This window comes from Chiloscyllium plagiosum, unplaced genomic scaffold (genome assembly GCF_037043375.1).
Source record: "Chiloscyllium plagiosum isolate Xiang-an unplaced genomic scaffold, Cpla_swu_hap1 HiC_scaffold_15, whole genome shotgun sequence".
In the NCBI taxonomy this organism is placed as follows: Eukaryota; Metazoa; Chordata; class Chondrichthyes; order Orectolobiformes; family Hemiscylliidae; genus Chiloscyllium; species Chiloscyllium plagiosum.
Window position 1 is genome coordinate 16173331 of NW_028270153.1, and position 23617 is coordinate 16196947.

The window sequence follows — 23617 nt, forward strand, 5'->3', positions numbered from 1 at the left end:
CAGTTCCAGACCTAAATAGGGGCAGCCAAATTTAATACTCGTGAGCTGACTTTAATGCCTTTATTACCACACAGAACTGCAGCTAATGCTGAAGCACATTCACTGCAGTATATACACACGTCAGTGGACCGAGCTGTGCAAATTCTGAATGGATTACAGCTTTTGCCTTGATTTCTGATTCCGTACTTTTCCTCTTTATCAGTGACCTAAAGGATGAAAAATTAAAAATGAGATTACAAACAAAACAAAACAAAATCAAGTAACCCCAACCTACTAACCATCTATGATTCTAATCTCAGTCTGAAGAAAGTGCTGATAGGGCATTAATAATTCCACCATTAAAAAGTAGACAAAAAAATATGAAGAAAAGGAATCCTTAATCCATGGCTTGGTTGGTAGTTTTTTTTTCCCTAATCAACCTGTACTGGAGATGTTATCACACAGCTCTGGAGCAGATTGGACTCCTGGCTCTGAGGTATGGGCACCACCACTGTGCCCACGAGAGGCTTGGTTGGGACCATGCTTGTCTCTCAGCAGGTTGTGGGTTCGTGTCCACTTTAAGATATGCTCAAAATTCCAGACTCGTTATGGGGAGGTGCTACACTGTCATTAGTGCTGTCGAATTAAGGCTCTGCTTCCCTCTCAGGTGAGAAAAGGAAGACCTCATGGTGATACCTGATAGAAAAATCAAGGACGTTATCGCTACTGTCCTGGACTATTTTGACTACTCAATTATTTCTGTTCCTGGGAGCTTCCCGTATACAAATTGATAATGACTGCACCTTAAAAGCACCTAATTGGCTGTACCTCAATGTGCTTTCAGACGGCCTCTGAAAGTTCTAGCAAGTTCCTTTTTTATCCCTAATGTTCAGTCAGTGCTCTTCAGCAACTGCTGCCTTCACTCAAAACAAGTATTTTGATTAATTTTACTTTATTTTTCCATAGAATGAATGCATTGATGGCTAACCCATGACTTATTGCCCAACACTATTTGCCCAGAGGGCAGTTAAGGGTCAATCACATTGTTGTGAGTCTGTAGGCCAAACCAGGTAAGGATGAACATTAGTGAACCAGTTGGGTTTTTATGGTAGTTTCATGGCTACCATTACTGAGATCAGCTTTCAATTCCACATTTAATTCATTGATCTTATATTCTACCTGCTTCAATGGATTCTGTTTAGATTACTTACAGTGTGGAAACAGGCCCTTCAGCCCAACAAGTCCACACCGACCTGCCACAACCCACCCAGCCCCATTCCCCTACATTTACCCCTTCACCTTACACTACAAGCAATTTAGCATGGTCAATTCACCTAACCTGCACATTTTTGGACTGTGGGAGGAAACCGGAGCACCCGGAGGAAACCCACGCAGACAGGGGGAGAATGTGCAAACTCCACACAGTCAGTCGCCTGAGGCGGGAGTTGAACCCGGGTCTCTGGCACTGTGAAGCACTAGTGCTAACCACTGTGCCACCGTGCCACCCTGTTACGACACAGGGTAAACCTTTCTGCTAATTTAACCCAGGCACACAGAAAAGCTCACCTTGTCTCATAATCCGTAAAGGTATGAGTGACAAGGAACTATCAAATCCCACTATTTAAAGAAAATTTTAACAATTTATTCTTTAACTCCAAAAAAAAGAACATTAAACACCAACTAGCTACACTATAATCCTCCTTTGTGTGATTGATCTATCTACCTCCCACTCTACAACAATATACCGATCTGATTTAAAAACCACCCAATTAAGTTGAACTAAAAACTCAAATTTCAAAACCAGTCAGCTTTCAGTCTTCCGTTTGTAGTTTCCTCTGTAGATTTTCCTGGGTCTTTTCTTTGGTCTTCTGCTTCACGGATTTCACATGGATAGGTAGCTTTCAGAGAGTGATTCTACAGGCTATCTGTATTTGTTGGTGCTCTTTGCCACTCTGATTAACTGTTCAAAATGCCTGATTTTTTCCCCCCAAAACATCAGATCGTCTCACCCGTTTGATATCGTCAAAACATTAAAATTCAAATTCGATTGGATTTTGGTATCTTGGGGCATAATTTAAACTGATTGACCAAATTCGACTTTGTTGTGTAATATAGCAATCCAGCTCTAGCTATTTGTTTCACAGCCAAATGTTACATTTTTAAATTATTCAGCACAATCCGTGCTTGTTAAATCCTTGCCAGCTTTCACACTCTCTTAAAGGTACAATACACACCTACAACTTCATAACAATTCACGTCCATTCCCTGAAAGTATTAGCCTGGGCCTCTGTATTGCTGGTTAAGTGACATTATCATTATGTCAATGACTCCCCCCGAATTACTTGTTTAGCAATATAAAGCTTAATCAGTACACTTTACACAAGCTTCAATGGTGTTCAGCTAATTTAACTTTTCTGCACTCAGAGTCTGTACAGTATGGAAGCTATTCAGCCCACACTGACCCTCCAGGTGGAGCAACCCACCCAGACCCATCCATATAACACTGCATTTTCCATGGCTAATCCATCTAGCCTGTACACTATAGCAATTTAACATGGCCAATTCACCTATTATGCATATCTTTGGACTGTGGGAGGGAACTCACACAGAGAATGTGCAAACTCCACACAGACAGTCACCTGAGGCTGGAATTGAACCCAGGTCCCTGGAACTGTGAGGTAGCAGTGCTAACCATTGAACCATCCGTGCTCTGACTGAGCACAGCAATCTCTATAAAATCTCATCCTCTTCTATCAAAACTGTCCACTGCTGCAGGATCATCCTGAAGATTAAAGGCAACACCCTGATTTCCTCCATAACCAACCATCTTCTTAAACTCCTCTCCCCTATCCCTTCCACCTCTGGTAATGAGAGGACCATGTGGAGCACATGATGTCTCAGACCATTTGTTTCACTGCTTCTACTATTATTCCCCCTTTTTCCCACTCACCAGAATTTGCCTTCAGTTTCCCCTATCTCTGAGCCTTGAACCTGCAATCTTTTTCAATTTCTCTTCGTTCACACAATGCTCTCAATTCGCTTATTGTTGTCCAGTTTTCCTCCATTCCTAAGGTGTGCTAAACACCCAGTTTCTCATCCTGTGCTAGTTAAATGTTTCTGTCTTCCCAGGTATTTCTCCATTCAAAACTAGCATCATCATCCCTTCAAAAAAAAACTTTGGATGCAACTATAAACTATAATCGAAATGCCAAACTAACTTTCATCTCTGAAATCCACGGAGACTCAAAAACAGGTTTACTGTCAACTTAACTGAGGCTGTAAAGATAGCTGTCATGGAGAATTTCAGTTAAAAGGTGCCATATAAACACAGCTTTGTTTTGTTGCTTTTGTCATGAGCTCTATCTTGGACTTGAATTGTTGATAACGTGAAATAGATTAGTCTAACATGATTGATTGTCATATTATATTGCCTTGAATACAAATGAATATACAGACACGTCTAAGTGATTACTGTTAATGTCTGAAAGAGAGTGTATTTAATAAGAGAATTTTCTAGATGGTAGAATTTAGTCTTTTGGGAGAGGGGAACATTTCCTTTATTTGAACATGGATCAATGGATGGTTTGCAATGCAGAGTGGCAATAACAGCATGAGTATAAATCCCTCACCAGCTGAGTTAATCATGAAGGTTCTACCTTCTCAAACTCTCCTCCTGTCTGAGGTGTAGTGACCCTCAGGTTAAACTCGCCAACAGTCACCTCTCTCTCATGAGAGAGCAGCCCTGTCGTTGTCTGTAACAATGGTAACTTTGCTTTATAAAGGGAGGTGAGAAATTTCCTGTGACTGCCATATTTAAGATTTTGTTATACGCAGCAGGTATAAAACATTGCAGTATCTTATGTTTTATATCCACGATCCCACCTTGTACCTTAGCTTGAGGCCTCCATACAGGAATGTGATCCAGAGCCACGCCAGTATGAGGAAGATCAAAGAGAGGGGTAGGGCAAACACGAACCAGGAACCAAAATTCAACTCGTCCGAATTAGGAAAAATGCTGACGAGACAAACAAACTCAAATTATAAATGCACCAACAAGTAGATCGATATTGTTAGTCAGAATTAATTACATGGATGACAAAGCATTTGCAGCATAGAAGCAGATGCTGTTAAACTACTCTCACAAAATTATCACCCAATCCTCACAGCCTGTCCTTCTTAATTTTATCCTGTAGACATGGTCGACCGGTTAAAGCATGGATCAGGGAAAATCCACTGGGTGTTTTCCTGCACAGGTTCAAATCTGACCTACTGCAAAGGTATGAGCTGAAAATGTGTTGCTGGAAAAGCGCAGCAGGTCAGGCAGCATCCAAGGAGCAGGAGAATCGACGTTTCGGGCATGAGCCCTTCTTCAGGCTCATGCCCGAAACGTCGATTCTCCTGCTCCTTGGATGCTGCCTGACCTGCTGCGCTTTTCCAGCAACACATTTTCAGTTCTGATCTCCAGCATCTCCACTTTCTCCTACTGCAGAGGTATGCAAGACTTTTTCTAAACAGGATAATATCTGCGTTCTAGTATTAAGGGTCTCTTGGTGCCGTAGTAGTATCCCGACCTTTGGTCCTGAAGGCCTGGTTTGAGCCCCACCTACTTCAGAGGTGTGTTATAAAAAAACTGGAGTTGCTGGCAAAACTCAACAGGTCTGGCAGCATCTGTGGAGAGAATGCAGAGTTAATGTTTCAGGTTCAGTGATCCTTCTTCAGAAACTGATGATAGCTGGGAAGAGGTTGGCATTAATGCAGAAGATGGGGTTGGGGGAGGAGGGTGGAGGAGTAAATGACAGATAGAGATAGAGTCCAAAGAGAGAGAAAACCAGTTGAATAAAGGACTGGGTAAAGATCAATCTGGGGGAATGAATAGCAGCTAAAAGGAACCATTAGTGGCTGACAATGAGTTGTCTGTGGTAGTAGCCCATGTGATGACAAGGCCCGGTGTGTGAGGATTGGGGTAAGGACACGGGAGAAAGTGCCTCAAGCCCTGAAATAGTTGACCTTGATATTGAGTCCAGAAGGCTGTAGAGTACCCAAATGGAAAATGAAGTGCTGTACTTCCAGCTTGCGCTGAGTTTCCCTGGAGCACTGTAGCAAGCCCAAGATGTTGGTAAGGGAACATGATGGTGTGTTGTGGTGGCAAGTATCTTCTGTATAGATACCAACCTTTTCCTGGCTACCATCAGTTCTGAAGAAGGGTTATTGGACCCAAAACGTTAACTCTGCTTTTTTTCTATAAATGCTGCCAGAGCTGCTGAGGTTTTCCAGCAATTTATGTTTTTTGTTCCTGAAGTGGAACACATTTGAACAGGTTGATTCAAAATAGCTATCCTTCTTATTTCTTCTCATTTGTACATTTAGCCAGACTTCTTTCCAAAGCATCCATGAGATTTTCTCAACCATGTCTTGTGGAAGCAAGTTTCATATTCAAATCACTCTCTGTTTAAAGAAACTTCATCTGAATTCCTTGTTGGATTTATTAATGACTGTTTTATCATCCTGTCCACTGGCTTTTACCCCTCACAAGTGGAAATGAGGGTGTGCATTCTGAAATGCAATTTCTCGCATTCTCCTGGGGCTGCTACCTCTCTTCTTCCAACCACTCTCAGCTCATTTGTGCAGAGACAACCTGATCTCATACCTTTCGGATTGTCATACTAGAGTTGCAAACATAAACAAAATGAAATGCAGAAAAATACTAAACCCTTTGGCAACAGGGTGTGTGCAGTTTGCATGATCTCCCCGTGTCTGTGTGGGCTTCTGTTGGGTGTTCCAGTTTCCTCTCACATTCCAAAAATGTGCAGTTTAGATGCATAGGCTAAGGGAAATGTGGGATTAGGAGGCTAGGGGACGCTGGGTGAGATGTTCTTTGGAGAGTCAGTGTGAACCTGAAGGGCCAAATGGCCTCTTTCCACATTGCAGGGATCTTGATTCACTGACCCGAAACATTAAATCTCTTTTTCTCTGTGCAGATGCCTAACATCACCCGGCACCCCCTTTAGCATTTCCTACTTTTAGTTTGGGTTTCCAGCATCTGCTGTATCTTTTCCATTTACTGAATAAGGAGGCTGGATATTACTTAACTTGTTTTACAGTAAGTGTCAAGGCATTGTAAAAATCAGTTCCTGTTCCACACTGGCAATCTATTCTCACATCTCCTGAAAGCAGATGCTTACTGCTTTTTAATAACTGACAACTAGCAAAGTCAGACTTACGTCAAATATTAAATTGACATGGAAGCAGGCCATTTGGCCCATCGAGTCCACACTGACTCTTCAAACAACATCCCACCCAAAACCACCCTGCTACCCGATCCCTGTAACCCTGCATTGCTTGTGGCTAATCCACGTAGTCGACACTTCCTTCAGCACTATAGGCAAATTAGCAGGCCAATCCACTTAACCTGCACATCTTTGGATAATGGGAGGAAACCAGAGCACCTTGGGGAAACCCACGCAGACATGGGGGGTGCACATGTGCAAACCTCAAACAGACAGTCGCATGAGGGTGGAATCAAACCCAGGTCCCTGTTGCTGTGAGGCAGCAGTGCTAACCAATGAGCCACTTTCGCATCATGGTGCTCACCCACGTTTCATATCTGAAACTTATAAAAAGACAGTTTTTAATGAAACAGGGACATTGACTGCAAGTAAGCTACCAATTTGCATTATTGTAATCCCACTTCACCAGGATCTACAAAGACCTCACCAGTGACAAATAACCATGGAAATGTATAAAGAGCTATTATCCTGCATTATCAAATGCATATTCAGATATTAGACTTTGGAAGAATGAACCAATCTAATGTTATTGCTTGGAGAAAAGTCCTTGAGTTTGAGTATTGCTGTAAAAAGGCACAGAACCTGTAAAATGATGTTGTGAAACTTGAAAGGCTTCAGAAAAGATTTACAAGGATGTTGCCAGGGTTGGAGGATTTGAGCTATCGGGAGAGGCTGAACAGACTGGGGCTGTTTTCCCTGGAGCGCCGGAGGCTGAGGGGTGACCTTATAGAGGTTTACAAAATTATGAGGGGCATGGATAGGATAAATAGACAAAGTCTTTTCCCTGGGGTCGGGAAGTCCAGAACTAGACGCATAGGTTTAGGGTGAGAGGGGAAAGATATGAAAGAGACCTAAGGGCAACTTTTTCACGCAGAGGGTGGTACATGTATAGAATGAGCTGACAGAGGAAGTGTTGGAGGCTGGTACAATTGCAACATTTAAGAGGCATTTGGCTGGGTATATGAATAGGAAGGGTTTGGAGGGATATGGGCCGGGTGCTGGCAGGTGGGCCTAGATTGGGTTGGGATATCTGGTCAGCATGGACGAGTTGAACCGAAGCGTCTGTTTCCATGCTGTACATCTCTATAACTCTAAAGGCTCATATAAAAAGGGAGAACTAGCCATTTAGATACAAAACTAACTCAAAGGTAGAAGACAGAGGGTGGTGGTGGAAGGTTGCTTTTCAGACTGGAGGCCTGTGACTAGTGGTGTGCCACAAGGATCAGTGCAGGGTCCACTACTTTTCGTCATTTATATAAATGATTTGGATGTGAAATTAGGAGGTATAGTTAGTAAGTGTGCACATGACACCAAAATTGGAGGTATAGTGGACAGCAAAGAAGGTTACCTCAGAGTACAATGGGATCTTGATCAGATGGGCCAATGGGCTGAGAAATGACAGATGGAGTTTAATTCAGATAAATGCGAGGTGCTGCATTTTGGGAAATTAAACCAGAGCAGGTCCTAGGGAGTGTTGCTCAACAAAGAGACCTTGGAGTGCAGGTTCATAGCTCCTTGAAAGTAGAGTCACAGGTGGCAATACATTGAAGAAGGCCTTTGGTATGCTTTTCTTTATTGGTCAGGGCATTGAGTACAGGAGTTGGGAAGTCATGTTGCTGCTGTCCAGAACATTAATTAAGCCACTTTTGGAATATTGTGTACAATTCTGGTCTCCTTCCTATCGGATGGGTGTTGAAACTTGAAAGGGTTCAGAAAAGACTTACGAGGATGTTGCCAGGGTTGGAGGGTCTGAGCTATAGGGAGAGGCTGAACAGGCTGGGGCTGCTTTCCCTGGAGTGACGACGCTGAGGGGTGACATTTATAGAGGTTTATAAAATCATGAGGGGCATGGATAGGGTAAATAGACAAAGACTTTTCCCGGAGGTGGGGGAGTCCAGAACTAGAGGGCATAGGTTTAGGGTGAGAGGGGAAAGACATAAAAGGGATTTAAGGGACAAAGTTTTCACACAGAGGGTGGTGTGTGTATAGAATGAGCTGCCAGAGGAAGTGGTGGAGGCTGGTACAATTACAACATTTAAAAGACATCTGGATGGGTAAAGGAATAGGAAGGGTTTAGAGGGATATGAGTCAAGTGTTGGCAAATAGGACTAAATTAATTTAGGATATCTGGTTGGCATGGGCCAGTTGGATCGAAGGGTCTCTTTCCGTGCTAAGCATCTCTATGACTCTATGACTTGGAAGATTTACATCTTGCACTCATCAGGACAATTTGCAAGAATTGAAATTCAAGGAAGTCAAATGAGCTTACTTTCCTTGATGACTTGATTGAGAGATCAGAAAAGGGATTCGCCTCTACTGTCTACGACAACCTATCTTCACTGGTCAGTATACACACTCCAGTTCCATGTTTTACAAGATTGGATTTCTCAGCAACCTCGATTGCCCAAAGGACTCAGGCAGGGAGTATTTCATTCGGTTAATCAAATGCCAGATAATCGAATGCCGGATAACATAGTTAGCCAAGCATCAGGACCTTGTGATCCTGTTCGATAATCTGAAATTTGGTTAATTGAATGCTGGATAATTGAGGTTCCTCTGTAAATAGGGCCCGGCATTCACTGTGCAAACTCAATGCAGAAATCGAGCCCAACAAAGCTACCCTGTGTGACAATGACTATCCTGATCACAATGTGGAGGAGCTGGTGTTGGACTTGGCTGGGCAAAGTTAAAAATCACACAACACCAGGTTACAGTCCAACAGGTTTATTTGGAAGCACTAGCTTTTGGAGCGCTGCTCCTTCATCAGGTGATTGTCCAAAAGTTAGTGCTTCCAAATAAACCTGTTAGACTATAACCTGGTGTTGTGTGATTTTTAACTTTACCCTGATCACATTATTTCTCATGGTGTAGCATGCAAATTCAAGGAAAGTCTTCATACATTCTTGGACCTGAGAAGTGGCCAGGCGACCTCTCAATACGTTTAAACAAAGACTGTTAACTGTCAATCACATGCATCGACCAATCAAAGCTCACTTGTGCAGCAAGCAGTAATTTTCTCTTGTGCAATATAAATGTTGGTTTTCATCTATTTTTGCGCATGTCCTGTGAGATAAAAAGTGTCTTCTTTTCAGTCTTTCTCAAGATCTATACTACCAAATAACTATCTTAGACCTTGACTTTCTTAAGATGACTTTGCATTCATCAGGAAATCAATGCTTTCTTTTACAACATCTAATGGCGTTTTGAGATTCTAATGGCAGTTAGAGAGAAGTCGTGTATCCAAACTAGTTTTGTGTGCGTTTATCCAGGACATGTCTCAGCAGAAAACCACCAGCCGTTGTGAGAGAAAATTGCTACTCCCTCTGTCTCTCTCCATATAAGGCAGCACCCTGTTTGCTGAGTTTGATTACCTCACCATTAACATAAGCCCTTCCTTGTTCAACTCAAGAAAACCATCCGGTTCATTCATTATCACAGCATGTAAAAAGTTAAGTACACAGTCAGAATTGGTAAATACATGCTTGTCAAGTTCAAAATCCTGTTGCAAACAAACAATGAGTGAGAAAAAAAGGGGGAGCCATTTCAACCCCTTCTCACCTGGTCCTAATATAAATGGGAATAGGTTATTCAGTCTCTCAAGCTTACTTCACCATTCAATTAGATTTGGGCTGATCTGACTGCAACTCAATTTCTTCACCTGTGACTCTTATCCCTGAATATCTTGAAGGCTCAAACTGATTCAGCAACTACAGGCTTATCGGGGATGGGGGTGGGGAGGATAAGAATTCCATACTTTATCCATTTTGTGCTAAAAATGCTTCCTGATAACACTCTCACATGATCTAACTATGTGATTGTAACAGGGCATGTTGCACTAATTATAGAAGGATGTTGCAGTCAGACTCAATCCTGGCCTCTTCATACATGTACTTTTCAGCAGTCTTGCTTTAACAACTACTTCACAGGATCACCGACTAGTCCAGCATTTATTGCCCAAAGGGCAGTTAAGGGTCAAACCACATTGCTGTGGGTCTGGAGTCATATGTTGCTCTGACCATATGACGGCAGCAGATTTCCTTCCCTAAAGCATATTAGCAAACCAGACAGGTTTTTTTTAAAACAACAATGGTTACAAGTTCACCATTAGCTTTTAACCCCAGTTTTTCATTTTATTGAATTCAAACATCTCCATCTGCACAGTGGGATTTGAACCCATTACCTCAGAGTATTAGCTTGGGATTTGGGAATTACATTTCTTCCACTCACCTCCACTCGACACAAAGCAATGAATCAAACGCACAATATTCTTGGTCCCAGCCATGCACCTGTTTTTGTGACTAATTCCTTTCTGAAGAATCTTTCTTTTAAACGCGAGCATGAGAAATTCATTATTTACCTTTTCAGTTGACCATCAAGGATAAGGTTTGGTGGTGTTCCTGTTAAAGTGCTTATCCCTCCGATAGTTGCTGCATATGGGATGGAAATGAGTATACCCTTTGCCAAATTCTTGCTAGGCTTTTCCAGTTGGCTCTGTTCAGTTGGATGAGGTGAGTCCGCAGTTTTGAGTTCCTGTACTTCACTCTTCCTGAAAAAGAATACAGAAAATATTGTTAACTCTTCTGTCAGAGGTCAACAGCTTCCTTGGAGCTGGTGACAGATTCTCAGACACACTACCACTATAGTGCATCGCTCTGCAAGACTCGGTCAAATATGAAGTGTTATAGTCCATCCTCAGTGTTTTGTTCTACTCCAGTGTTAGGCTGTCAGTTATCACATTATTACAGTTATCCATCACATCAGCAACAAACATAGAACATAGAAAAATACAGCACAGAACAGACCCTTTGGCCCACGATGTTGTGCCGAGATTTAATCCTAATGTAAAATATAGTAACTTAACCTACGCACCCCTCAACTCACTGCTATCCATGTGCATGTCCAGCAGTCACTTAAATGTCCCCAATGACTCTGCTTCCACCACCACTGCTGGCAACACATTCCATGCATTCACAACTCTCTGCGTAAAGAACCTACCTCTGACGTCTCCTTTATACTTTCCTCCTAATATCTTCAAACTATGACTCCTCATACCAGTCAATCCTGCCCTGGGGAAAGGTCTCTGGCTATTGACTCTATCTATTCCTCTCATTATCTTGTACACCTCGATCAGGTCTCCTCTCTTCCTCCTTCTCTCCAGAGAGAAAAGTCCGAGCTTATTCAACCTTTCTTCATAAGGCAAGCCCTCCAGTCCAGGCAGCATCCTGGTAAATCTTCTTTGCACCCTCTCCAAAGCCTCTGTATCTTTCCTATAGTAGGGCGACCAGAACTGGATACAATATTCCAAGTGTGGTCTCACCAGAGACTTGTAGAGCTGCAGCAAAACCTCACGGCTCTTAAACTCGATCCCCCTGTTAATGAAAGCCAAAACACCATATACTTTCTTAACAACCCCATCCACTTGGGTGGCAACTTTGAGGGATCTATGGACTTGCACACCCAGATCCCTCTGTTCCTCTTCACTGCCAAGAATCCTGTCTTTAATCCTATAATCAGCATTTGAGTTCGACCTTCCAAAATGCATCACTTCGCATTTATCCAGGTTGAACTCCATCTACCATTTCTCAATCCAGCTCTGTATCCTGTCGATGTCGCGCTGAAGCCTGCAATAGGCCTCTATACTATTGATGACACCTCCAACCTTTGTATCATCTGCCAATTTACGAACCCACCCCTCAACCTCCTCATCCAAGTCATTTATAAAAACAACAAAGAGTATAGTGGCTCAAGTACAGGGCCCTGCGGGACCTCATTCAACGCTGTCCTCCAGGCAGAATACTTTCCATCTACATCCACTCTCTGCCTTCTGTCAGCCAGCCAATTCTGAATCAAGATAGCCAAATCTCCCTGTATCCCATACTTCCTGACTTTATGAATGGGGCCTTGCTGAAGTCCATATGCACCACATCCACTGCTCGACATTCGTCGACCTGTCTTGACACCTCCTCAAAGAATTCAATAAGATTTGTGAGGCATGACCTGCCCCTCACAAAGCCATGCTGACTGCCTTAATTGCACTACTCTTTCACTTAGAAAAATGTTCTTCTTAAATAAGGAGGGAAAAATTACACAGTATTTCAGATGTGGTGTCGCCAATCCCTCTACAAATGCAGAAGAACATTCCTGTTTTTTTTAATTCAACTCCTTTTGCAAAAAAGGTAATCTTTCATGTGTCTTCTTAAACCCTTACTGTACTGCATACAAACAACTTGTGATTCATGGACCAGGATACCCAGATCTTTCTGCACAGTCCTGCAATCTCTTTGTTTAAATAATATGCTGCTTTTCTAATCTTCCCACCAAAGTGGACAGACGCATATTTTCCCACCTTATGCTCCATCTACCAACTTTCTGACAACTTGCTTGACTTATCCAAATCCCTTCATAGATTCTGCTAGCTTCTTCACACGTTACTGTCCTACCTATCTTGTGACATCAGCAAGTACCTTTATCCAAGTCACTGAAATCAATTGTAAATAGCTGATGTCCTAACACTGACCCCATTGCACTCATAAGACTGTAAGACTTACGAGTAGAAATTAGGCCATTCAGCCCATCAAGTCTGCTCTGCCATTCAATCATGGCCGATAAGTTTCTTAACCCCATTTTGCCGCTTTCTCCCTGTAATCCTTGATCCCCTTGATACTCAAGAATCTATCCACCTTGAATATACCCAATGAGCTGGCCTCCACAGCCTTCTGTGGCAATGAATTCCATAGATTCACAATTCTCTGGCTGAAGAAATTTCTCCTCACCTTCGTTCTAAAAGGTGTTCCCTTTACTCTAAGGCTATGCCTTGGGTCCTAGTCTCTCCTACCAATTGAGTCTTTTCCAGACATGCTTTGAGTTATTGTTGTCGCATATTGTCACTTTGGAAGGTTGTCTTTGAATGCAGAATACAGGGTTAAAGGCAGGATTCTTAGCAGTGTGGAGGAACAGATGGATCTTGGGGTCCATGTCCATAGATCCCTCAAAAGTTGCCACCCAAGTTGATAGGGTTGTCAAGAAGGGTTATGGTCTGTTGGCTTTCATCAGCAGGGGAATTGAGTTTAAGAGCCACAAGGTTATGCTGCAGCTCGACCAAACCTGGCATATTGTGTTCAGTTCTGTTCGCCTCATTATTGGAAAGAGGTGGAAGCTTTACAGAGGGTGCAGAGGAGATTTACCAGGAAACTGCCTGGACTGGAGGGCATGTCTTATGAAAAAAGGTTGAGGGAGGTAGGGCTTCTCTCATTGGAGCAAAGAAGGATGAGAGGTGACTTGATAGAGGTGTACAAGATGATGAGAGACATAGATAGAGTGGATAGCCAGGGATCCTTTTCCAGGGCTATCACGAGAGGGCATAATTTTAAGGTGATTGGAAGAAGGTTTCAGGGAGATGTCAGAGGTAGGTTTTTTTACACAGAGAGTGGTGGGTGCATGGAATGCACTGCCAGCAGTGGTAGTAGACTCAGATACATTAGGGACATTTAAGCGACTCTTGGATAGGCACATGGAAGATAGTACAATGAAGGGTATGTAGGTTAGTATGATCTTTTAGTAGGATGAAAGGCTGGCACAACATCAAGGGCTGAAGAGCCTGCACTGTGCTGAACTGTACTATGTTCTGAAACATCTTCCCAACAATTGCTCTATCCAGGCCATTCAGTATTCTGTATGTTTCAATCAGACCCCCCTCATCCTTCTAAACCCCATTGAGTATAAACTCAGAGTCCTCAAACACTCCACCTGCTGCATCTTTCCAACCCAAAAAACAACCTATTCCTGCCTATTCCCTGCTTCCTGTTAGCCAACCAATTCTCTCTCTATACCAATATGTTACTGCTATTATAAAAGTAAAATGGATTTTGGTTCAAAAGAGAAAAGGGAAATGATTTTTGCAGTCATTGTACTGAGGTCAACCAGGTGGACCTCATAGAATATGAGTTCCCTAATTGGGGTTGTTAACCTGGTCCAATCAGGGAGCTCTGGCTGACAGATATAAACAGGAGTGTCAGAGATTCTATTCACTCTGAGAGCTGGCTCTGAGGCATCTGGATCACTATTAAGTACAATGCGTGTATAATAAAGGGCGACTTGGAGACTGGATACTGGCCTTTGTGGAGTTATTTCATTTTTCTCTTAGCAAGAATTTTATTTTTGAGTTCAATTCAGTTCAGAGGACCCAATCACTGCAGTAGCAGTGTTTTTTAGTCCATGAAGCTTTCAGGCCGAGAGAGTTTGCCATCTTCAAGTTGTTAGAACTGAGAACGTTTAGGCCCTCAGAATAGTGAAAGGTTTATACCTGCAGATTTGGAAAGGAATCTTGTCACCAAAGACCTCAGAAAATAAGCTGAAAGAGTCAGTTAGTAGAAACTTAAAGTACTGTAATAGGAATGTGATTTCTCTTTAAATCTCTGTAATGGATATTATTAGGAAACAGGGTCAAAATTTGTTTAGCTTTTTAAGTTAAGATTTTTCAAACCTGTCTTCTTTATCCCTATTGTTTCTTTCGTTTTTGGGTAACAACTTAGGTTCTGTTGTTGAAGAGTAACTGCAGCCTCGTGTAAATACATTTCAGTAACTAACCACCATGTTAACTATTTTCTTAAAAATGCATGTAATCTAACAAGCCAGGTTTTATTTTAAGATATGGCTTGTTCAGAATCATCATCAGCTTTTTTTTTAGAATTCATTCACGAAATATGGGCATCACAAACTAGGCCAGCATTTATTGCCCATCCTTACTTGCTCAGGGGGCAGTTAAGAGTCAGCTATGGGTCTGGAGTCACCTGTAAGCCAGACCACAGTTTCCTTCCATAAAGAACATTAGTGAGCAAGATGGGTTTTTCTCCAACAGTCAACAATGATTTTCATGATCATTGATCAACGAGGAGAGAGGCGATGGCCTAGTGGTATTATCACTAGACTATTAGAATTAGAATTAAAATTCTATTAATCCAGAAACTCAGCTAATGTTCTGGGAACATGGGTTAGAATCCCGCCACAGCAGATGGTAGAATTTGAATTCAATAAAAAAAAATCTGAAATTAAGAATCAACTGATGATCATGAAACCATTGCTGATTGTTGGTAAAATCTACCTGGTTCATTCACGTCCTTTAGGGAAGGAAACTGTCGTCCTTACCTGGTCTGGCCCACATGTGACTCCAGACCCACAGCAACGTGGTTGACTCTTAACTGAGCCACTCAGTTGTATCAATCGACTGCAAGAAAGTAACTCACCACCACCTACTCTAGGGCAATAGAGGGTGGGAAATAAATACTAGCCTAGCCAGGGATGCTCACGTCCCAAGACTGAATTTTTAAAAATTATTAAACTCTTAATTTCAGATTGTTTTTAAATTTAGTTCAAAGTCTACCTTCTGTCATGGTGGGATTTCAACACAGGTCCCCAGAACATTGCCTGGGTCCTGGATTAATAATCTAGTGATCATGCCATGAGGCCATCACCTCTCCCTAACTGGGGGATCATAACACCGTGAAGAGATGCAGTGTGAGAGAAATAGCAGGGCTAGCGAATGGGCAGATGGGGGTTATACGGGTTCTGCCAAATGTTCAATCGCATGCATTGTCAGTGTTTTTAATCTTCTCAAACAACTATAAATGTTCCTTCTTGCAGCATTTTGTCCATTTGTATTTGAGTCTGGTGTCCTTTCTCAAGTTTTCTGAAAACCTGTTCTAGCAGATTGCTATCTTGATATTCATGATTCTTGACAATGCTGCCCTCTTTTCTCACTGGTCTGGGGTGCCTGAAGATATTGTTTTCCATTTAATTATTCAGCTAAGCATACACCTTCTTGCGTTACCCCCACCCAATCACAAAGCTGTGATCGCTAACTTGGGTCAGCCATCAAGGTTCTGAATCCACCCCAACTGCTACAGAGATCGAAGCCCATATTGTCACCAATCGGAGCTACACAGGGCAGGTGGCTGAGATACCTGGCTCAGATGAGGGGCACTGCCCACTACATCATGGCACCTCCCACAAATATACAATTAACAAACGACCAATAGGAAGTCTCATAAATACATGATACTGCAATACATTGTGACTAAAGGAATGTTAAGCCCATTTATAAACTCCACTTCATTCTTACCCTTCCTCTTCTGCTTCTTGATTATCAGGATTCTCTTCAGTAGGCAATTCGTGCTTCTGTAATTCTTTAGCGAAAGAAGGAACCTTCATCATTATTTATTTCCTTATTTTAAAGATCTTACATTTTAGATAAGTTCATAAAGAAGAAAACGATTTTCATGAAAAGGCCTATTCACAAGACATCCCAAAGTGCTCTATGCCATTTAAGTACTTTTGAAAGTGTTGCCAATGTTCTTGCAGCATAGGGGCAGATGTTAACTTTGGCACCAAATAAGCTGCTCTGAAATAACTGACTAATACTATCCCAAAGAATGGGATTCCTGGACAACTCTAATTCCAGAATGAAAGCTGGCTTCAGAGACCAAATGTTTGATTTCTGCAATTTGTTACTGTGGTAGTTAATGACTGAAATGTTAGGCTGCAGATGTTCTTTAACAACAGAACATGAATTGATTACATAAAAGAAAAATCAAATTAACAAAGCTTTGACAAGCAAAACAGAATTTCAATCAGTTTCCTTCCTCTAACATGTAATCTGTCTGAGAGACATTAGACAATAGACAATAGACAATAGGTGCAGGAGTAGGCTATTCTGCCCTTCGAGCCAGCACCACCATTCATTATGATCATGGCTGATCATCCTCAATCAGTATCCTGTTCCTGCCTTATCCCCAAAACCCTTGATTCCGCTATCCTTAAGAGCTCTATCCAACTCTTTCTTGAAAGTATCCAGAGACTTGGCCTCCAAAGCCTTCTGGGACAGAGCATTCCACACACCCACCACTCTCTGAGTGAAGAAGTTTCTCCTCAACTCTGTTCTAAGTGACCTATCCCTTATTTTTAAACTGTGTCCTCTGGTTTGGGACTCACCCATCAGCGGAAACATGCTTCCTGCCTCCAGAGTGTCCAATCCTTTAATAATCTTATACTGTCTCAATCAGATCCCCTCACAGTCTTCTAAACTCAAACGTATACAAGCTCAGTCGCTCCAATCTTTCAGCGTAAGATAGTCCCGCCATTCCGGGAATTGACCTTGTGAACCTACGCTGAACTCCCTCAATAGCCAGAATGTCTTTCCTCAAATTTGGAGACCAAAACTGCGCACGATATTCCAGGTGCGGTCTCACCAGGGCCCTTTACGGCTGCAGAAGGACCTCTTTGCGTCTATACTCAATCCCTCTTGTTATGAAGGCGAGCATGCTATTACCTTTCTTCACTGCCTACTGTACCTGCATGCTTGCTTTCATTGACTGATGTACAAGAACACCTAGGTCTCATTGTACTGCCCCTTTACCTAGCTAGACTCCATTTAGGTAGTAATCTGCCTTCCTGTTCTTGCCACCAAAGTGGATAACCACACATTTATCCATATTAAACTGCATCTGCCATGCATCTGTCCACTCACCTAGCCTGTCCAGGTCACCCTGTATTCTCCTAACATCCTCCTCACATTTCACCCTGCCACCCAACTTTGTGTCATAGCAGTATGACATATCAATCCTATCTCAAATCTGTGATGTTATACTTCACTTATTCTTCCCAGTTCTTTTCCTTGCACTGTTGAGACAACTTTACAATTTCGTTTTGAGTCTGTTAGCACCACCACTTTCCATTTGTGCTGGGATAAACTTCCTTTCAGCTCGGATTCTGGAATACATCTTTACACTCTCACAACATGAGTGTGTCATAGACCAAAACCATGTCAGCCAGGCTCCTTGGAAATGTACTGAAAAACCTGATTCTCCTGCCAGAAATAAAAACTGAACCAACCTGAATTCCCTGATTGTTCTGAGCTAAACTGAAGTCCACAGCTAAACTAATGGTCTCTCGTCTGTTTGTAGGTTTAGCAATGTAAGCATTCCACCCATTAACACAATATGTATCCTGTCAGACACTTCACTGGAGTCACATGCCTTCTCAGAAAGTAAGAGTTTAAGTCACTGTTTCAAATGACTTTCTGATCCTTTTTAAGATGGAACTAACCAAAATCGATCTGCCTGTTTTAAAATCCAGATTAGATGGTAATAATATAGCTTATACAATTTTTATTACCCTAATTCATCTGTTTCAGTATGGGTTGTTGACAAGGACATCAGGAGCACTCCTGTGTTCTTCTTGAAATAGTAGCTGTGAGATCTTCTACCTCCAGCTTCGATGGCATGTGGGGCACAGGTTTAACAAATTGGCTGAAAATTGGCAGCATAACCTTCCTACTTTACAAACAGTCCTTTTAGAAGAAAAGCCTATAGATTTGCTTTTTCATAGCCTTGCTAATTTGGTGTTCAGCTTTAGTGACTGATGCACTGGGGCTTGGAAATCCCTTTGTCAGGTCCAGAGGCTGAGCCACTTTTCCTTTGGATCCTTCTCTAACAGCACCATGAGTGTTCCAACCTGCCATAGACTACAGCGGCTCAAACATGCAACTCATCACCACCCTGTCAAGGGCAACTAAGGATGGGTAATAAATGCTGGCCCAACGATGACTGCATACTGCAAATTAATTTTTAAAAAAAATCATGAAATACCAGCCCTTCGTTTAACCTTCGCGTCATTTGTTAACTTGAATTTCCTTCATCATAGGATCCCTAAGGTATGGGAGCATGCTATTCAGCCCATCATGTGTGCATCAATTCTCTAAAGGGTATCCCACCCTCATTGCTGTAACCCTCCATTTCCCATGGCTAATTCAACTATCCTACACCTCCTTGAAGACAATGGACAATTTGGCATGGCCAATCCACCTAACCTACGTATGCTTGGACTCTAGGAGGAAACCGGAGCACATGGATGAAACCCATGAGATGCTCCCCCGAGGCTGGAATTGAACCTAGGTCTTTAACACTGTGCTGGAAATGTGTTGCTGGAAAAGCGCAGCTGGTCAGGCAGCATCCAAGGAGCAGGAGAATCGACGTTTCGGGCATGAGCCCTTCTTCAGGAATGCGGAAAGTGTGTCCAGCAGGCTAAGATAAAAGGTAGGGAGGAGGAACTTGGGGGGAGGGGCATTGGAAATGCTTTCAGGAATGAGGAAAGTGTGTCCAGCATCTGCAGTCCTCAATTTCTCCTCTCTAACACTGTGGGCCACCTTGCTAACCTTGACTCCATCCAGTCATAGAGTCATTGAGATTTTTTTTTTAGATTATATTAGATTACTTACAGTATGGAAACAGGCCCTTCGGCCCAACAAGTCCACACCGCCCCGCCGAAGCGTAACCCACCCATACCCCTACATTTATCCCTTACCTAACACTATGGACAATTTAGCATGGCCAATTCACCTGACCTGCACATCTTTGGACTGTGGGAGGAAACCGGAGCACCCGGAGGAAACCCACGCAGACACGGGGAGAACGTGCAAACTCCACACAGTCAGTCGCCTGAGGCGGGAATTGAACCCGGGTCTCTGGCGCTGTGAGGCAGCAGTGCTAACCACTATGCCACCGTGCCGCCCACTTATAGCACACTGAAAGGCCCTTTAGCCAACTGCATCCACCAGTGGTCAAAACAGTCACCTAACTATTCTAATCCCGTTTCCCAGTACTTGGCCCATAGCCTTTTATGCCTTGGCATCTCAAGTGCACATTGAAATACTTCTTCCTCCACCACTCCTACAGGCAGCGAATTCCAGATTCCCAACACCCTCTGGGTGAAAACGGTTTTCCTTGCATCTCCTCAAAACTTCCTGTTCCTGACCTTACATCCTCCCCCACCCCCGGTCATTGATCCCTCCATCAAGGGGAAAAGTTCCTTCCTGTCTACCCAGTCTATACCTCTCATAACTTTACACATCTTATACGTCCCCTCTCAATATCCTCTGTTCCAAGGAAACCAACCCCAATCTATCCAATCTGTCTGCAGAACTAAAACTCTCCAGCCCAGGCAACATCCTGACAAATCTCATCTACACTCTGTCCAGTGCAATCACATCCCTCCTATAATGAGGATCCAGAAATGCACGCAATATATTATTGTTCATGCAGCTCTCAGTGCACAGGTTGCTGCCATGTGTCCTGAAACACAAGTGACCATATTCCCAAAATATTTAATTGGTTGGTTAAAAAGAACACTGCAGGGAACAGTACTTCATCTTTATAGAGTCATAGAGATGTACAGCATGGAAACAGACCCTTCGGTCCAACTCGTCCATGCCGACCAGGTATTCCAATCCAATCTAGTCCTACCTGCCAGCACCTGGCTCTTATCCCTCCAAATTCTTCCTATTCATATACCCTTCCAGATGCTTTTTCAATGTTGCAATTGTACCAGCCTCCACCACTTCATCTGGCAGCTCATTCCATACACGTACCACCCTCTGAGTGAAAACGTTGCCCCTCAGGTCTGTTTTATATCTTTCCCCTCTCACCCAAACCTGTGCCTTCTAGTTCTGGACTCCCCCACTGCAGGGAAAAGACTTTGTCCATTTATCCTATCCATACCCTTCATGATTTTATAAACCTCTATAAGGTCACCCCTCCAGCCTCCGACACTCCAGGGAAAACAGCCCCAGCCTATTCAACCTCTCCTATAGCTCAAATACTCCAACCCTGACAACATCCTAGTAAATCTTTTCTGAGCCCTTTCAAGTTCAGGCATTTTCCAGATCAAACCAACTTAATAATTTCAGGCCGTAATTATTGTCCCCATGTTTTTCAGACAGTAGTTGCTGTTAGTTATCATTTATGCTGATTGAATCTCTCCAGCCTCCTGTTCTATCATGGATCTTCCCTATTGTACTTTTCCCACATTCTCTGTCACTGAGTTCCCTGAAAATCTGTGACATCTGCTATGTCTAACAAAAGGTTGCTGAGCTGAAACGTTTGGCTGAATTTTCCCAGCCCCTGAACAATGCAGTAAATAGCGAGTCATTAGGAAGGACGGGCAAGATGAAGAAATGCCATTTTTGACATGAGGAAAAGAAGCCCAATAAGAATTTAATGGGTTTTAATAAGAATGTCCCTGTTCAGGGGTGAGGGGCCAATTCGCCGGCATTAACATTTTGATAATACCTCATTTCACCTCATTTATATGCAACTTGCTATGTTTGCCAGCAGTGGAGAAAAACTGACAATGTGGTGGCAATTCATGACATGATAGTTTGTGTGGTTATATGGCATCTTGACACTTACTTCTCTGGACCTCCATTTTGACCAATGACTGTCTGCATGTACCCTCTGTCATAGAACCCTCGAATCCCTACAGTGGAGGTGGAGGCTGTTCGGTCCACAGCCATTTGGATACAGAACTGACTCAAAGGTAGTCGAGGGTTGTTTTTCAGACTAGAGGCCTGTGACCAGTGGAGTGCCACAAGGACTGGTGCTGGGTCCACTACTTTTGTCATTTACATAAATGATTCGGATGTTAGCATAAGAATGTAGTTAGTAAGTTTGCAGATGATACCAAAATTAGAGGTGTAGTGGACAGCAAAGAAATTTACTTCTTCCTGGTGAAGGGCTTATGCCCAAAACATTGATTCACCTGCTTCTCGGATGCTGCCTGTCCTGCTGTGCTTTTCCAGCAACACACTCTCGACTCTAATCTCCAGCATCTGCAGTCCTCACTTTTTCCAAAGAGACCTTGGAGTGCAGGTTCATGAAAGTGGAGTCACATGTAGATAGGATAGTGATGAAGGTGTTCGGTATGCTTTCCTTTATTGGCCAGAGTAATGAGTACAGGAGTTGGGAGGTCATGTTGCGGCTGTACAGGACATTGGTTAGGCCACTTCTGGAATATTGCGTGTGATTCTGGTCTCTTTCCTATTAGAAGGATGTTGTGAAACTTGAAAGGGTCCAGAAGACATTTACTAGGACGTTGCCGGGATTGGAGGATTTGAACTATCAGGAGAGGTTGAATAGGCTGGGGCTGTTTTCCCTGGAGCATTGGAGGCTGAGGGGTGACCTTATAGAGGTTTGTAAAGTCATGAGAGACATGGATAGGATAAATAGACAAAGTCTTTTACCTGGGGTAGGGGAGTCCAGGACTAGAGGGCATTGGTTTAGGGTAAGAGGGCAAAAATATAAAAGAGACCTAAGGGGCAACTTTTTCACGCAGAGGGTGGTACATGTATGGAATGAACTGCAAGGGGAAGTGGTGGAGGCTGGTACAATTGCAACATTTAAAAGGCATCTGGATGGGTATATGAATAGGAAGGGTTTGGAGGGATATGGGCTGGGTGCTGGCAGGTGGGACTAGATTGGGTTGGGATATCTGATTGGGATAGATGAGTTGGTCTGTTTCTGTGCTGTACATCTCTATGACTCTGCACCAATCCTCCCCAGAGCACCCCACCCAAGCCTTCACCCTATCCCTGTAACCCCACATTTCCCATGGCTAACCCACCCAGTCTGTACACCATGGAGCAATTCAGCATAGCCGATCCACCTAACCTGCACATATTTGGGCTGTGGGAGGAAACTGGAGCTCCCGAAGGAAACCTGTGCAGACATGGGGAGAATGTGCAAACTCCACACTGACAATTACCTGAGGCTGGTATTGAACCTGGATCCCTGGCATTGTGAGGCAGCAGTGTTAACCACTGTGCCACCAGATAGATTGGCATCAGCAAAGCACCAGCCTTGCCATTTCATCATTGCACATTCAGCAATCACATAATACGACACCTTTTTTCATAATGCTGCTGTGAGGCTGCTTTACTGCAGGGACAGGTATTCATTCTATGCATTGGAACAGGGAAGGATCTCAGGCCTCTTGGCTGTGTCTCTTAGAGTGCACTCACTCTGCACCCACTTGGATACCCACAGCATTCTCGGCCTTGCCTTTTAGTGCAGACAGATAGCCAAGCAGCTTATCATGTTTGGCAGCAATGAACAGTCAAGGGGGACTTGTGGTCAGTTAGGAGGCTGAAGGTGAGTAAGTAGGAAGCACAGAGTGCAGGAAATGTTAGTAGTTTGGGGCGGATGGGATGAATGAGAGTCATTAAGGGAAGATGCTGCATGCAATTTTGCGAATGGTGAACCATGAGAGCTGAGATGGATGCAATGGCAGAGTTAAGAGTGACTGTGAGGTCGCAGAGAGAAGGCTGTGGCAAAGTGCAGAAGGTCATCAACCTTACTGCAGCATGGCCGTGCACTCCTGCAGACATTGGGCACATACTGACCCAGACAGTGACTTCAAATCTGGGCGGCAGATTTTGGCCGAGTTTGCGGCTTGGGTTTCAATGTGGCCTCAGCAGGGTGAGTGCAGGAAGGTGCCAACACTTCCCGACTGAGCGTAGTGGTACC

At 43.2% G+C, this 23617-nt stretch overlaps 1 protein-coding gene across 1 annotated transcript in view; it reads right to left on the reverse strand.

Moving 5' to 3' along the window:
* Nucleotides 1-23617, reverse strand: part of LOC122559967 (Na(+)/dicarboxylate cotransporter 3-like) — a 59997-nt gene that overhangs the window by 21141 nt on the left and 15239 nt on the right. The window contains exons 5-8 of the mRNA XM_087994596.1: nucleotides 16384-16447; nucleotides 10624-10812; nucleotides 3869-3994; nucleotides 120-206 (exon numbers count right to left, since the gene is read on the reverse strand). Of these exons, the coding sequence (XP_087850722.1) occupies nucleotides 120-206; nucleotides 3869-3994; nucleotides 10624-10812; nucleotides 16384-16447 (466 nt within the window). The remainder of the gene's footprint in view (nucleotides 1-119; nucleotides 207-3868; nucleotides 3995-10623; nucleotides 10813-16383; nucleotides 16448-23617) is intronic.